Below are 13,384 nucleotides of genomic sequence, written 5' to 3'. Positions count from 1 at the left end.
TAAAACATGTTAATACTTGCTGTTACATAAATATACAAATGTATATCCATTAAAATCCCATTAGATGTTCACATTGAATGGGAGAAATCATGTTGAATATTTTTAAATATGACATTTGATAACAAACACCAATATACTGAGACACATACTTTTTTTCCAAGCCTAGTTATTGTTCTAACTCTGACATTTGATATTTCCATGAATATATTGTGAGGCGTATTTTATTACAACCTAAAACTATTGTTCAATAGATTACAAATTGTGATGCTATTCTAATAATTTTGAATAATCAGGAACTGGCCTTTAATTCATTGTTGAATACAAATACAATAAATAACAGTTCTGAACTACCTGGGCCTCTAGCATATTAAATCTTTTATATTACAAAAAAAGTTGTTACAAAAGCAGATGAAAAATTATTTCTCAAAGCATGGCTGCTTACTTAATAACCTCTCATGGTAGATATTTGGAAGAAAAGTGTAGAGTCTTTATGTAATAAAAATAATCTGTATAGTTGTTTTTATAGTTGAAAAAGAAATGCCAAAGCCAAGCAGTTTTATCTATCAGATATCTGGAAAAAATGTTTATTTATGAGAGAGCTCTGAGAATGAGCTTGTTTTGAACAGTAACATCAACTCCAACAAATATCCGTTGTTGAGTCAGAATATTGCAATGATTCTGGAGGTGGTATTCATGAGGTTCTGACCAGTTCTGAAGAACTGATAGTGGAAATTTTGAGTAGTTCAGAGAACTGGTGGTAACCTTTTCCCAGGAGTGGGGAGGGAATGGGGATTTTGCAGTATCCTTCCCCTGGCACACCCACCAAGTCATGCCATGCCGACCAAGTCACGCCCACAGAACCAGTACTAAAAAAAATTGAATTCCACCACTGAATCATTCATTCATTCATTCATTCTGTCTGTCTGTCTGTCTGTCTGTCTGTCTGTCTGTCTGTCAGTATCAGTTGCCCAAAAAGTTATTCTGGTGGCATATAGGAAAAAAGTATAAAAACCATAAACATATCAAATATAATCATATAAACATACAGAGGAAAATAGAGATTTGATCAGTAATAGAACAACCTCAATATCTCACAGTCCCTGAGACTCCCAGGCCTGATGACAAAGCCTCTCTTGAGGGACTTCTGGACAATAATGATGGATGAAGCTGACTTCAATTCAAGGGGCAGAATGTTCCAAAATGTGAGCAGTAGAGCACCTTGGACCTACCAAGTGTAGTTCCCTAAGAATCAACACCCATAGCATGCTTCTCTGGTTGGACTTGATAGGATGAGCAGGTGTTATGTGGGAGAGGTGATCCCTCCGATAAACATCTCCATGCTATTAAGAGCTTTAAAAGGCAAAATCACCAGCTTGAAACAATCCCAGAAGCAGATTGGCAACCAATGCAGCTCACATAAGAGATAATATATGCTTTTTAGAAGCACATGTAACTCTCTGTGCTGCTGCATTTTTCAGCAGCTGAAGCTTCAGATATCCTTTAATGGTAGCCCGTGTAGAGCATATTACAAAAGTTCATCCTTAGGTAGGTCACTAAGTAACCTTGAGCAGAGCCCCCTGATCCAAGAACAGGTATAACTTATGAATAGTACAAAGCTGTGCAAAGATCCACCTGACCAAGACTGGCACTTGCTTTTTGAGCAGGAGTTGTGAGTCCAAGAGAACTCCCATATTGTGCACTCAGTCTCTTTGGAGTCATACAACCCCATTCAGCACCAAAAATGGCATAATTCTTGATCCTAAAACCCATACATACATACATACATATTAATTATTTGGGTATCATGAACATATCAATTATATCTTACCTCAATGGATGATCTGGATGGATCATCCAAATGGACAGATGATTTCATTCAACAGCTTCATGGAAATGTTGTAAAGAACAGATCCCTACATGATATGGGCCATACATGAGATAGATATCTCATCCCCAATCATCATCATTTTGAGACAATCCCAAAGAAAGGAGATGAACCAACACATTGTTAATCCATTCTCAATTCCCTAAATTGATCCAGAAGTATGTCATCGTCAATGATATAAAAACCTATGGAGAAGTCAAATAGGCAAAGATGGTGGTACGGGAATCATCTAAAAGTGTGAACAATTAATTTTCCATCTTATGTATAGAACCATATTTCCTTTAGTGAACTGGAAGAAGACAAATTTTCATTCAATTCAAATATCGTTGTGCCCATTTACTCAACAATTATGTTTTGATAGGATCAGACTTGTAGGAGTGTCCAGAAATCTGGTCAAGTAATCTTGGGAACTGCAGAAGTAGAAAATATTAGTAAAAAAATATGTCTGCTTTCAGATTTCTTCATTGAAGGCAGGAATTTTCAATCCACTCAGCATTGTATTCTATTTTTTTCTTAAAACTTTCCTTATCCAATTTGACTATGGTTACCAACCTCAAATTCTTCGGTATTACCTTTAACAAGTGTTTTTTTAAAAGAAGAATGAAATTAAACTAGCAAGACTCTTGGTAAATTCAAGAACTCTATTTTCATCCTTTACCATAAAGAATAGATATTATTGTAAATTAATATATACCAATATATATATATATTTATATTTATGGTGTTCGGCTTGGTTCGGGTATTTTCCCACGTCATTGTAGTTCTTTTAAAGTTGTAGCAACGTTTCAGCAGAATCTCATCTGCCATCATCAGGCTTCTGTATTGTGTCCGTCTGTGGGTCAGACTTTTACAGTGGTTTCAGATTTAAATTTGGGGCAGCCTATTGCTGTGCCAGAATGGTTTTTTCTTCATCCTGATTGGTTGGGAGTCTTGGTCTGTGTTTATTGGTCTCGGAGTTTGCTGTGTTCTGCTTGATGGGTGTCTCTGATATCTTCTGTCTGTTTTTTGGCTCTTTTTGTATCTTGATTGGCTGGCAGCATTTTGTATCTTGATTGGCTGGCAGCATTGTGTGTGTATGTATATTTATATTTATACACACACACACACACACACACACACACATATACAGGGGTGGGATCCAACAGGGTTAACTACCAGTTCGGTGATTTATGAGGTTCAGTGATTTACGATGTGCTTCCCTGCATGCTTCGGCATGCATGCCTGTAAATCGTCATCAGCACACTGCGTGCAGGGAAACAGCCTTTGAAAAAGCCCTTTTTTCCTGCTTTTTTAACTGCAGCTGTGCCTTGCACAGCAGCTGAAGTTGAAAAATCAGGAAATAAAGGTCAGGTAAGAGCCCGGGTGGGCAGGTGGGCAAAAACATTAGCAGACATAGAACTGGTTCTATGTCTGCTGCTCTTCAGAGCTACCGGTTCTACAGAGGTGGACAGAACCAGTAGAAACCCACCCCTGTATGTGTGTGTGTGTGTGTGTGTGTATGTATGTATGTATGTATGTATGTATGTATATGTATATGTATATGTATATGTATATGTATATGTATATATATATATATGTATATGTATATATATATATATATATATATTTCATATATTTATAATGTATATATATATATATATATTTCATATATTTATAAATAGAAATACAAAATTCTATTTTCATCCTTTGCCAATTCTGATGAACTAAAGAAATTAGCACTTGCTCTCTTCATCCACCCCACCTTTAGCCCCAGATTATCCCTAATTCAAAAATATTGATTACATGATCAGGGATTCCTATAGGCTTTATTGCACATTGAAGGATGCTTTTTAAAAAAAATAAAATTCAAAATACAAGTCTACATTCCATAGTTGCAAGGCAAATGCCAGGATGCACATGAAAAGCATCTTAATTTAGCTAGTCCAGGTAGATATTTTATAGAGAACAAATTAAGACAGCATCCAGGCAGAGTCAATAAGCACTCAGAAGCTTCCAAGTTTAATCACTGATATTTTTCATTAAAATGGACACAGGCTAATTAGGCTGAGAACAATCTTCCTTCAGATTCATTTCAACTCTTGGTGACTTTCTGAATAAATCTACACCAATTCCTTGCCAATATTATAAAATAAGTTTCCTATAGTCTTCTGGGGTTTTCTTTTGCTTCCTAATCTATAGGATAGAGATTTCCTGGTGGTATCTTATCCAAATTTTAATCAAGATTATAACTTAGCTTAGTTTTTCAATATTACCAGCAATCAGATAGCTCCTGCAATCAACAAGGATTATTACTGTACAGTGGCTTTTTTGAATACTTATCTAAGATAGCTTTCCCAATTAATTTGACCTAGCAATGAATAGATGCATACTGATGTTAGGGAAGCAGAGAACTTTTACATTTGAAAAAGAAAATAATAAGTGCACAATAATTTATGCTCAAGGGTTTTTTTTCCAAAAGAGAAGACAGTCACAGTCTATCAATTGTCTTATCAGAATGATGCTAGATTTGAAATAGTTTTAAGCACTTCTCAGGAACTGAACATATTACATGATATTTCAAAAGGTTTTCCAAAATCTGGACTGAAAAAGGCTAAATAATTCGTCAAAGTAGTCAATGGTACTAAGCTTTTGGCTTCTGATTAGAACATTGAAGAAAGTTAACAATATTTCCTATCAGAACTGCAGTAGATGAAAGATGGTTATCTGGAATTAAATGTGTTAAAAGGATAAAAGCCTAAACAAGAAGGTCATCAGAGGAAGCTTGACATGATTTTTTGAAATCACAACACAGGAGGCCAACAGCTCTTTGAAATATTGAGAGCAAGTAGCATAAAGCAAATTGGCTTTTCCTGACAAATGCATTGTTTATATTCTGTCAGTTGTTATGGATAACAACTGCATTTGTACAAGGTAGCATGGGAAGTCAATAAAAGTCATTGCCTGCTGCATGTTGAGTAAATGAGGTATCAGTTGGATGCAGTTGCTGGAGAATAACATAAAATGTAGCATCTGGAAGCCAGCAATGCTTGGATTTCTAAAGCCTTGCATTTCGAGGCTTCTCCTTAATTCGATGCCTTAGCCATTTGCTATAACTATATATTGTGACTAATGCATCTTCATTCAGTGATCTTGTGTGAACAAAACACTAAAATCTTTATCAAACACGATCAGACTGCAAACAGCTAACCAACTGGAACTTAATTTATACTATTGGCTGAAAGACTTTGTATTTAATAATAAATCAATTATTATATTCTTCAAGTACTACTTTTTCATTATATATACATTTTATAAATATAAAGGAATGCATAATATCAGTATAAATGTGACTCCTTTATTTTATTCCTTGACCAGAAGGAATAAATTGAATTTATGTTTCTAATGTATTCACTATAGATTATTTTTCAGATTTGAGAAAGCCAGTGAGATGTGGAATTGTTCAGTGGTCTCTGAAGATATATAAAAAATATGCAAACATTAGCAGTCTGCAGATAGGATTTTTAACATCACCCATTCATTATAGATGATGCTGATGCTGGGCAATGCAAATTGATCACAGATGCATTCTACCTACATGTTAATTTGAACAGCCCCAAGGACATTCTGTGCATTGTCTGAGGAAAAAAAAGCATAGTACCAGATAAAAAATATGAATGTTGAGTAGCTAACAGGCACTCTATTGAGTTCATAATCCAGTTCTATGTATTCTCCCATATCAGGTGAAGCTTTTCATTCTTATTAGACAATGAGCTTCATTGCCTGTTCAATTTGTACCTGTATTCAGTATGCTCATCAGTAGGAGTGTAGGTTACAAATGTTACACACCCAGCATTGTTTTATATTTATATTAGACAATTTAAAATTATATTAGACAATTTATATTTATACACACATAAAATTTCTTTTTTATTCTTATTTCTTCATCATATTATGCTTCATCAAGCATCTGCTAAGAAATAGTAATGTCTTTCTGCAATAACAGTCATATTGTTTTCCTGTAAAAAGCAAGTTATTTTTTCCTATTCATAGCAGACTGAAAGGATGCTCATCTGCCTACATTTATTGCGTAATCACAATTTTTTGCCAATTACTTACTCTTTCCCCCCAAAAACCATGTTTACATTCCATTTTCTTATTTCCTAAATATGAAAATAAAGAAATGGCAGAGAGAGATTTAAACATTATTTTCTTTTACTTTTTGTCTTCTGATGACCTCTCCTGGCTAAGCTTTTCATTATCTTTAAAATAAATAGTTCAGTATCTTCACTTCATATTTTTAAAATCTTATCAGTCCATTGGTAATTTAACTGTTGCAATCATTTAAAAATGGTATTTGTAGTATTAATTATTAAAGCACGGGATTAAATGGTATCATATGTTTCATTTGTATGAGAACTTATATGAGATTCAAAATTTATATATATTTACCCTAATCCTAGTCTTATAGAGAAATACTTAGTAGTTTAGTTAATTCTACTAAGTGAAACAAGTAAAATGTATTTATTTATAAAGCAACTCTAGGACTTAATGTTCTTTTGTGCAAAGTTGTATGTGACTATGTATATTGACTTCAGCAGCTTCTCTGTAACTGTGGTTATCCTTGCAGTAAACTGGGAGTTCCCAACCAGGGGTGCTCACACCCTCTGGGGGTGTGAGACAATAGTATAGGGGGTGCAAAAACTTGGGTTTAGAAGTTTCAAAATTTTAGTGTATATGTATAATTATATGCATATGCATTTATTTTTAAGGGATGCGAGAATATATCAGAAGCATTCTAGGGGTGTTCTAGAAAAGGTTGGGAACCCCTGCAATAAGCAAACACACGCATAAACACACATACATGGTTAATAATAAAGTTGAGTCATATTGTATTAAATAGTAAAGCTATGTAACATTTCAAACACAATGTATAAAAGATTTTTGGGGTATCCTAAGCACATGTCATGAAAACAGCCATGCTGTTGTGGGTGAGGTGGGGGGACTGAATCAGGCCTGTTTTAAAGATGTTATATTCATATTCTGACATATCACATGGTACCTTTTCAAAATGTAATCTGAACCATTGCATTCATTTATTAAATAGTATTAGTGGTTCCTATCATTGAGTTGCATTATGAGATTTCTATAACTGATCCTGCAGTGATATGGATCATACCCAATTTGTATGCATAACATTCAGAAGACTGCTCTTCAAAACAGTTTTCAAAAAATGTTCTCCCATCATGCAATTACTTAATTCATTTCTGTGTCAAAACAAGCAAGCAATAAAAATCAGAGGTCAATCCAATATATAACTTCTTGCTGAGGAAGATCTTGCCAAGCAAAATAGGTTCATCCACCAAAAGATTTACAAATAAGAATAGTTAGGTAAGATTAAGACTATTTAGACTTTTTTGTTTCAAATCACTTTTACTATTTCACTAGCACTTCAATAGGTAAAGAGATTTCCCTTATTTTATGTGAATTACTTATTTTGTGATTGAAAAAGACATTAACTTCAGGGGGGGAAAGTTGGACATATGCTGCAGAAAAGCTGGTGCTAAGCGTATTTGTCAATACAAAATTGGGCACCAAATCCCCTTTTTGTTCAGGTTTTCACTTTATGCAAATTCACCTCATTTGAAGTTTGAAGAGAATCTAACTTTAGCATAAAGCAAGGGATGTCTGAGTTTTTATGCTTTTCTGCACAATTAATTTCTGATATGTTAGTATATAATTTGGTTTGATGTACTTGTTCAAGACAGCAGACCTGGTTATATTGTTTGATTTTGTTTCTGCCTCTATGCATCTCTCTATCAGTCAATTCCACTTCCATTTTACTAATGTAGTTACAATAATACAACTCTCTGTTTAACAGGAAGCAGCATGAACAAACCTCTTGTAAGCCATTAATATAAAAATTGTGGTGTGTGTGCACGCACGCGCGCATGTGCGCATCTTGCACTTTAATACTTATATGTACCTGAAGAAAGCTATACAACACTTGGATTTCAACAAATTGGACATCAAATATTGATTCTGCAGGGCAAAGATGACAGAGTCTTTCTTTACTTTCCCTTTCTTATATACAATATCACTGCAATGTTAACTGGCATAAAATCAATATTAACAGCAATCCAACAGCACTAAGGAAAAGGCTCAACATTAGATTATTTCTAAAAGAGGGAATAAATTAATATGGCATGAGATTATTTGGTTCATGTGTTAAACTATATTTGTCTTAATATTACACAGACTCTTTAGAGAATTACAAAGACTTCTTTTACTATCATACCTCTTTTTACCAAACTTACTTTTATCAAATAGGTAAAGAAGCTATTCCTCTAATCAGGCCCTGGATTACCTCCCACTACTAGCTGTAATTCCTCACAAATGCACTAAGGACCCAAAGATCAATGTTTCAACTGTTTCAACTCCTACCCTCAAAACAATGCTATAGAGCACTGCACACCAGAACAACTAGACACAAGAATCTCCCCCCCCCATGCCATCACTCTGCTAAACAAATAATTCCCTCAACACTGTCCAACTATTTACTAAATCTGCATTACTATTACTATTAATCTTCTCATTGTTCCTATCACTCGTCTGCTCCCACTTGTGACTGTATAACTGTAACTTTGTTGCTTATATATTTACGATTTATATTGACTGTTTCCTAGTATGATTCGATTATTTATTTGTGCACATATGCACTAAGACAAATTCCTTGTGTGTCTAATCACACTTAGCCAATAATTCATTTATGACTATCATTAAGTGTTATACCTTATGATTCTTGATGAATGTATCTTTTCTTTTTATGTACACTGAGAGCATATGCACTAAGACAAATTCCTTGTGTGTCTAATCACATTTAGCCAATAATTCATTTATTCAATCATCAGCAACCAAAATTTTCTTCAAAATATGATTGAGCTCGAATATCACTTTTTCCCTTTGTGACAAAATAAATAGCTCTATTATAGGTAGTAAATGGAAATATGCTGAGTCAAATACTACCAGCTTTGGCTATTAAATCTTCAGTATGACTGATAAGAAGACAGTATAAGAAGACAGAATACAATATTTGTGTCCTCCAAAAGCAGAATAGTCAGCACTGTGTATTGCATGCATGTAGATCATTTGGAAGAAAAAGTCAAACTGCCATTCTTTGGTTGGAATGCTGTAAATAGTTCTCTAAACTAGAAAAGCCGTTTTCTATAAGTATTAGGCAAATAACAGAATATTTCACTCCAATATTAAACAACTAATACTACAAACCTGCATGTACTGTAAAACTTGTTAGGTTTTTATCTGCACATAGCTCAGTGTATTGAATCTCCTTAGGGCATCTAGAGATACCACCTGAAGTGAAATCTTACTGATTCACTGGATAGGTACTTTCATAACAGCTCTTCAGAAGGCTTACTTTTTACCGATTTTGCTTCAAGAAATGAAACTTTATTCATCTGAATCAGCCTCAAAATTTCCCATTATCACACCTCTTCTGTGCTCACTGGCACTTCACTTTTCATAAATAAACTCCAGGAAAAATCTCACCAAGAATGGGAAAACAAAAACTTCAAAGAGAACCCACCAACACCCGGCAGCTTGTTCCTTCGGTTCAACTAAATGCCGTCAATGCTTCTGTTCCAAGAAAAAACGGCAGCGGCCTTGCGATTATCCGACCTTCCTTGCAGCAATTCCAAAGAATCTGCAAGCCTTTATTTGATTTCCCTTACTAAACTGCCCCATTAAACACAACCTGTCACTGCCTCAGTGTGGAAGCGCGGTACTTACGCGAGGACGGAAAGGCTGTCCGGACTCGGTTGCTGATGTTGCTCAAAATCCACAGGAAGAAAGCGGTTTTGAAGGCAGCGCGAACCCCAGTCATCCTGCGCCTTCAAACTGTTAGTCCCAGGTATCAGTTGGAAATATTTTGACTGCGTCCTCCTCTTTCTTCAATCTTCCTCTGCTGCTTGTCACCTTGAGGATAAATGTCACTGTCGTCTATTCTGTCGAAGTTCCCAAGACTTCAGCGTTCCTTTTCTTTTGGAATATAGGTAAGCAACTTCACTTCAGGATATCAGACCAATAGGAACAGATGTCACTTTACGGGACAAAATCTTGGAGAGAGCTGAGAGAGAGAGAGAGAGAGAGAGAGCAGCTTTCGGGAATAAACATTCCTCTAAGAGCCGTGGCCGAAATACAGCTGCTGAGCTTTTTCTGTAAAGAGAAGGGGTACTTCAAAAAGCTTCCCCTAGCCCGGCTGCTCGGCTGCCGTTGAATTAATCCGCGGGATTCACACGCATGCCGCTGCAAGCCAGAAAGCAGGCACGCATTCAGATTGGCGAGCGGGCGATAGAGACGTTCCCGCCGCAGAGCAGCAACCTACAGTCTCTGTCTTCCTACAATCACCATTCGCCAGCAGAAAGAAACACTGCGGTCGCCACCGCTACTAAAACTGATAACAGCATAACCAGCAACCTAGAGGTGGCGAGGGAGGAGAGAGAATCCTACGCGTCCCTCCTGCTCCTCTCTTGTCTTTTTGGCGGCTCCTCCTCTTCCGTGTACCCCCGCTCGCTGAAAGAGCCACCTCCCCAAGTCTTCCCCACTTATACTTTTAAACCTAAAGGGAGATAAAACGGCAGCCCCAGCCTTGCGCAGTGGGCCTTGCAGGAGTCGCTAGAGAGCAGAGAGCGGCTGCCCTTGGCAGCACAGCAACACAAGTACTGCTATCCATGGTACTGAACTAAGAAACCTCTCCATCGTGATCTTGGCAGGAGGTTGGGGGTTGGGGGTTTTATTTTCCGCTTTCAAGGGACCTAAAAAGAGGTCGCCGACAAATCGATATTTCCCTTTTTCCTACTTCTTTTCTTCTTTGCTTCCCCTTCAAAATGAGATGGTATATGCTCCCTCTGCTCCAGCCTCCTGGGATCCAGCTACAAACGAAGCAGTCTAGCCAGCAAGTCTTCCGAGCGGTCCTAAGCACTCAAAATAGGAGCTCGGTATCCTGCGTGTAAAACCAGTAGGATGATTACCGAAGGCTCCACTGTGAGTGTAGGTGTTTGTGTATATTCATGTACTGCTGGTATGAATGGAAGAAACAAAAAATGTACTAAGATAATAGAACAGGACAGGAAGCAACCAGACGCTATTGTGGGTTTGATAAGAAATTGCATCCAAAAGTCACCTCTGCCTGTTTCTTCCCTCTTTAGCACACTCCAACTCCAGAATAGATTCAGATGAGAGTTACTGACCTCTATTTATTAAGATATGTTTATTATAATTTAATTTTAGTTACTAGAATGTATAATGCATCTCTCCTTTTTTAACTGTTTTACTTCCCACCTCATTTAGAAAATAAAACTGCTGCTGCTCTTTGGAGGTAATTTCATAGAAGTCTGCAAGAAAACCTGTTTTTATAGGTATTGGACAAGCCATTATATATAACAACAAATGCTCACATTTTGTTTAATAGTTTAATTTTATGAACCTAGTTTAATTTTATGAACCTTATGAATCTGCTCCTAACTCAGTAGATCTAGCAACAAGATAATATCTTCTCAGGTATTACCACCCACTCTAAAATCCACTGGCCCTTCAACTAGTCATTAACCACTTCTATAACACTCTTTTAGAAAGCTGGTAGCTAACCTTAAATTTTCTTTAAGAAACAAAACTTTATTCTCTTCCCATAATACTGCCACCTTCAACTAAATAATTTATGAAACCTATTATTATCACAAGGAATTATTCTCCAATGTGCACATGAGCACTTTGTTTTAGAAGTCCCACCCCCTGTATTTTGATATAGCCCAATAAACACAATAAAGTGTTTTAGAAGTCAAACTCCAGAAAATCCGACAAAAAGTGACCAAAGAAAGAACTGCCAAAAAACAATCAGCATTCTCAGTTCAACAAATCTGCCACCAGCATCTTCATTCCAAAGAATTCACTCCAGTTTTATTTTCTAACACTAGAGCCAGAGAGCAACGAGAAAGACCCTCCCAACACCAGTGCAAACACCAACTTTGAACCGGCATATGACCTCTCATATCTTCCTGCCCAATCAAACATTAGGTATGAATGGAATATTCTTTGAAGTACTTACGAGAGGAGGCAAGGGCTGTCTGGGTTCTGCCACTGATGTTGCTGAAAATCCACAGAAAGAGAGCTGCTCGGCAACTAGCATGGAGAACCACAACCATCCTGCACCTCCAGACCTACCTCCCCACCACTTCTCTCAGGCGACAGTTGTAAATAAGCTCTTGCTGAGTCTTTTTCAGATCTCCCTCTGCTTACTAATTGTCACTTTTCGGGTAAAAGTCGAGTACAGTTACCTATTTTATTGGTTTACACGAAGTCCAGAACACTTTGATGTTCTTTCTCTCTTGATATATGCAAGCCTTCTTCGAAGTATCACGCCAAACGAAGTATGAGAGACTGAGGTCACTTCGTGAGGAGAAGAACTTGGAGAGACGGAGTGGGATATTGGAACAAAACGCTTTGCCTGCTGCCCCGAGCTAAAACCGCTACGGCTGAGTCCTTCCTCTTATATAGCAGAGGGCTGTTTCTGAGAGCTTTCCTCAGCCTGGCTCCTCTGTACAGGTACGCGAACCTTATATGCACAGTCAACCAGAGAGCAGAATATCATTTTTCAGCCCAGTAATCTATAGAAACACCCCGGCCCTGCTTAACAGCCTCTCCTTTTATTCATTTCGCCAGCAGAAGGATATATTGTCACCGCCACCATGACTAGCAGCAATGGTAATATAACCAACAATAAAAAGAGGGGGAGACAGATGGGGAGGAGAAAATGCTTCCCTCCCGTTTCTCTGCCTTTTCGCCGGCTCTCCCTTCTCTTCCGTATACTTCCCGCTACCTGGAAGAGCCGCCTAGCGAACTTCTCTAGTTTAAACCGAAAGGAAGCTAAAGGAGTATCACAAGCCCTGAGCAAAAGCCGGTGCAGGAATGGCTACAACAGAATGGGGAGGCGCCGCTCTCACACTTCTCAACGGCGATGGTGCTGCCCATGGTATTGAATTTGGAAGCCGCTTCTTCCAATCTGAAGGATATTTTCTTCCCTTATTTTTGCTTTGAACCGAAAAATAACCAGTGACTTCCTATCTTTTGCATATTTATTTTCTTCTTTGCAGCCCCCTCCCCCGCCTTCAAACTGAGGTGGTATAGGCTGTCTCTGCTCCAGCCTCCTGGGATCCGACTAGCATCGAAGCAGTTCAGCCAGCAAGTATTCCGAGCGGTCCTAAGCACTTATATTGGTTGCTCAGCATCTTTCCTTGTAAAAAAAGCAAGGACTGCGGAAGGCTCCGTTGCTTTTGTACACTGCTCAAAAAAATAAAGGGAAAAAACAAGACATCCTAGATCTGAATGAATGAAATATTTTTTATTAAACTATGTTCATTACATAGTTGAATGTGCTGACAACAAAATCACACAAAAATTATCAATGGAAATCAAATTTAGCAACCCATGGAGGTCTGGATTTGGAGTTAC

The 13,384-nt window shown here is 37.3% G+C and overlaps 1 protein-coding gene across 2 annotated transcripts in view; it reads right to left on the bottom strand.

The window, feature by feature from the left end:
• CNTNAP2 (contactin associated protein 2) overlaps window positions 1-12,765 on the bottom strand; it is a 1,285,310-nt gene extending 1,272,545 nt beyond the window's left edge. The window contains exons 1-2 of one of the 2 annotated variants that reach the window (XM_087946426.1): window positions 11,982-12,085; window positions 9,668-10,004 (exon numbers count right to left, since the gene is read on the bottom strand). In XM_087946426.1, coding sequence (XP_087802552.1) covers window positions 9,668-9,761 — 94 coding nt within the window. In that variant the 5' untranslated portion in view covers window positions 9,762-10,004; window positions 11,982-12,085. Of the gene's footprint in view, window positions 1-9,667; window positions 10,005-11,981 lie in introns of both variants that reach the window. The other variant, XM_087946425.1, reaches the window with a different exon arrangement.
• Window positions 12,766-13,384: the final 619 nt, after the last annotated feature.

This window comes from Notechis scutatus, chromosome Z, assembly GCF_049901735.1.
Source record: "Notechis scutatus isolate UNSWTSFEM ecotype Mainland chromosome Z, rNotScu1.2, whole genome shotgun sequence".
Lineage (NCBI taxonomy): Eukaryota > Metazoa > Chordata > Lepidosauria > Squamata > Elapidae > Notechis > Notechis scutatus.
The sequence above is the reverse complement of the archived record's forward strand: the minus strand, read 5'-3'. Positions and strand labels throughout refer to the sequence as shown.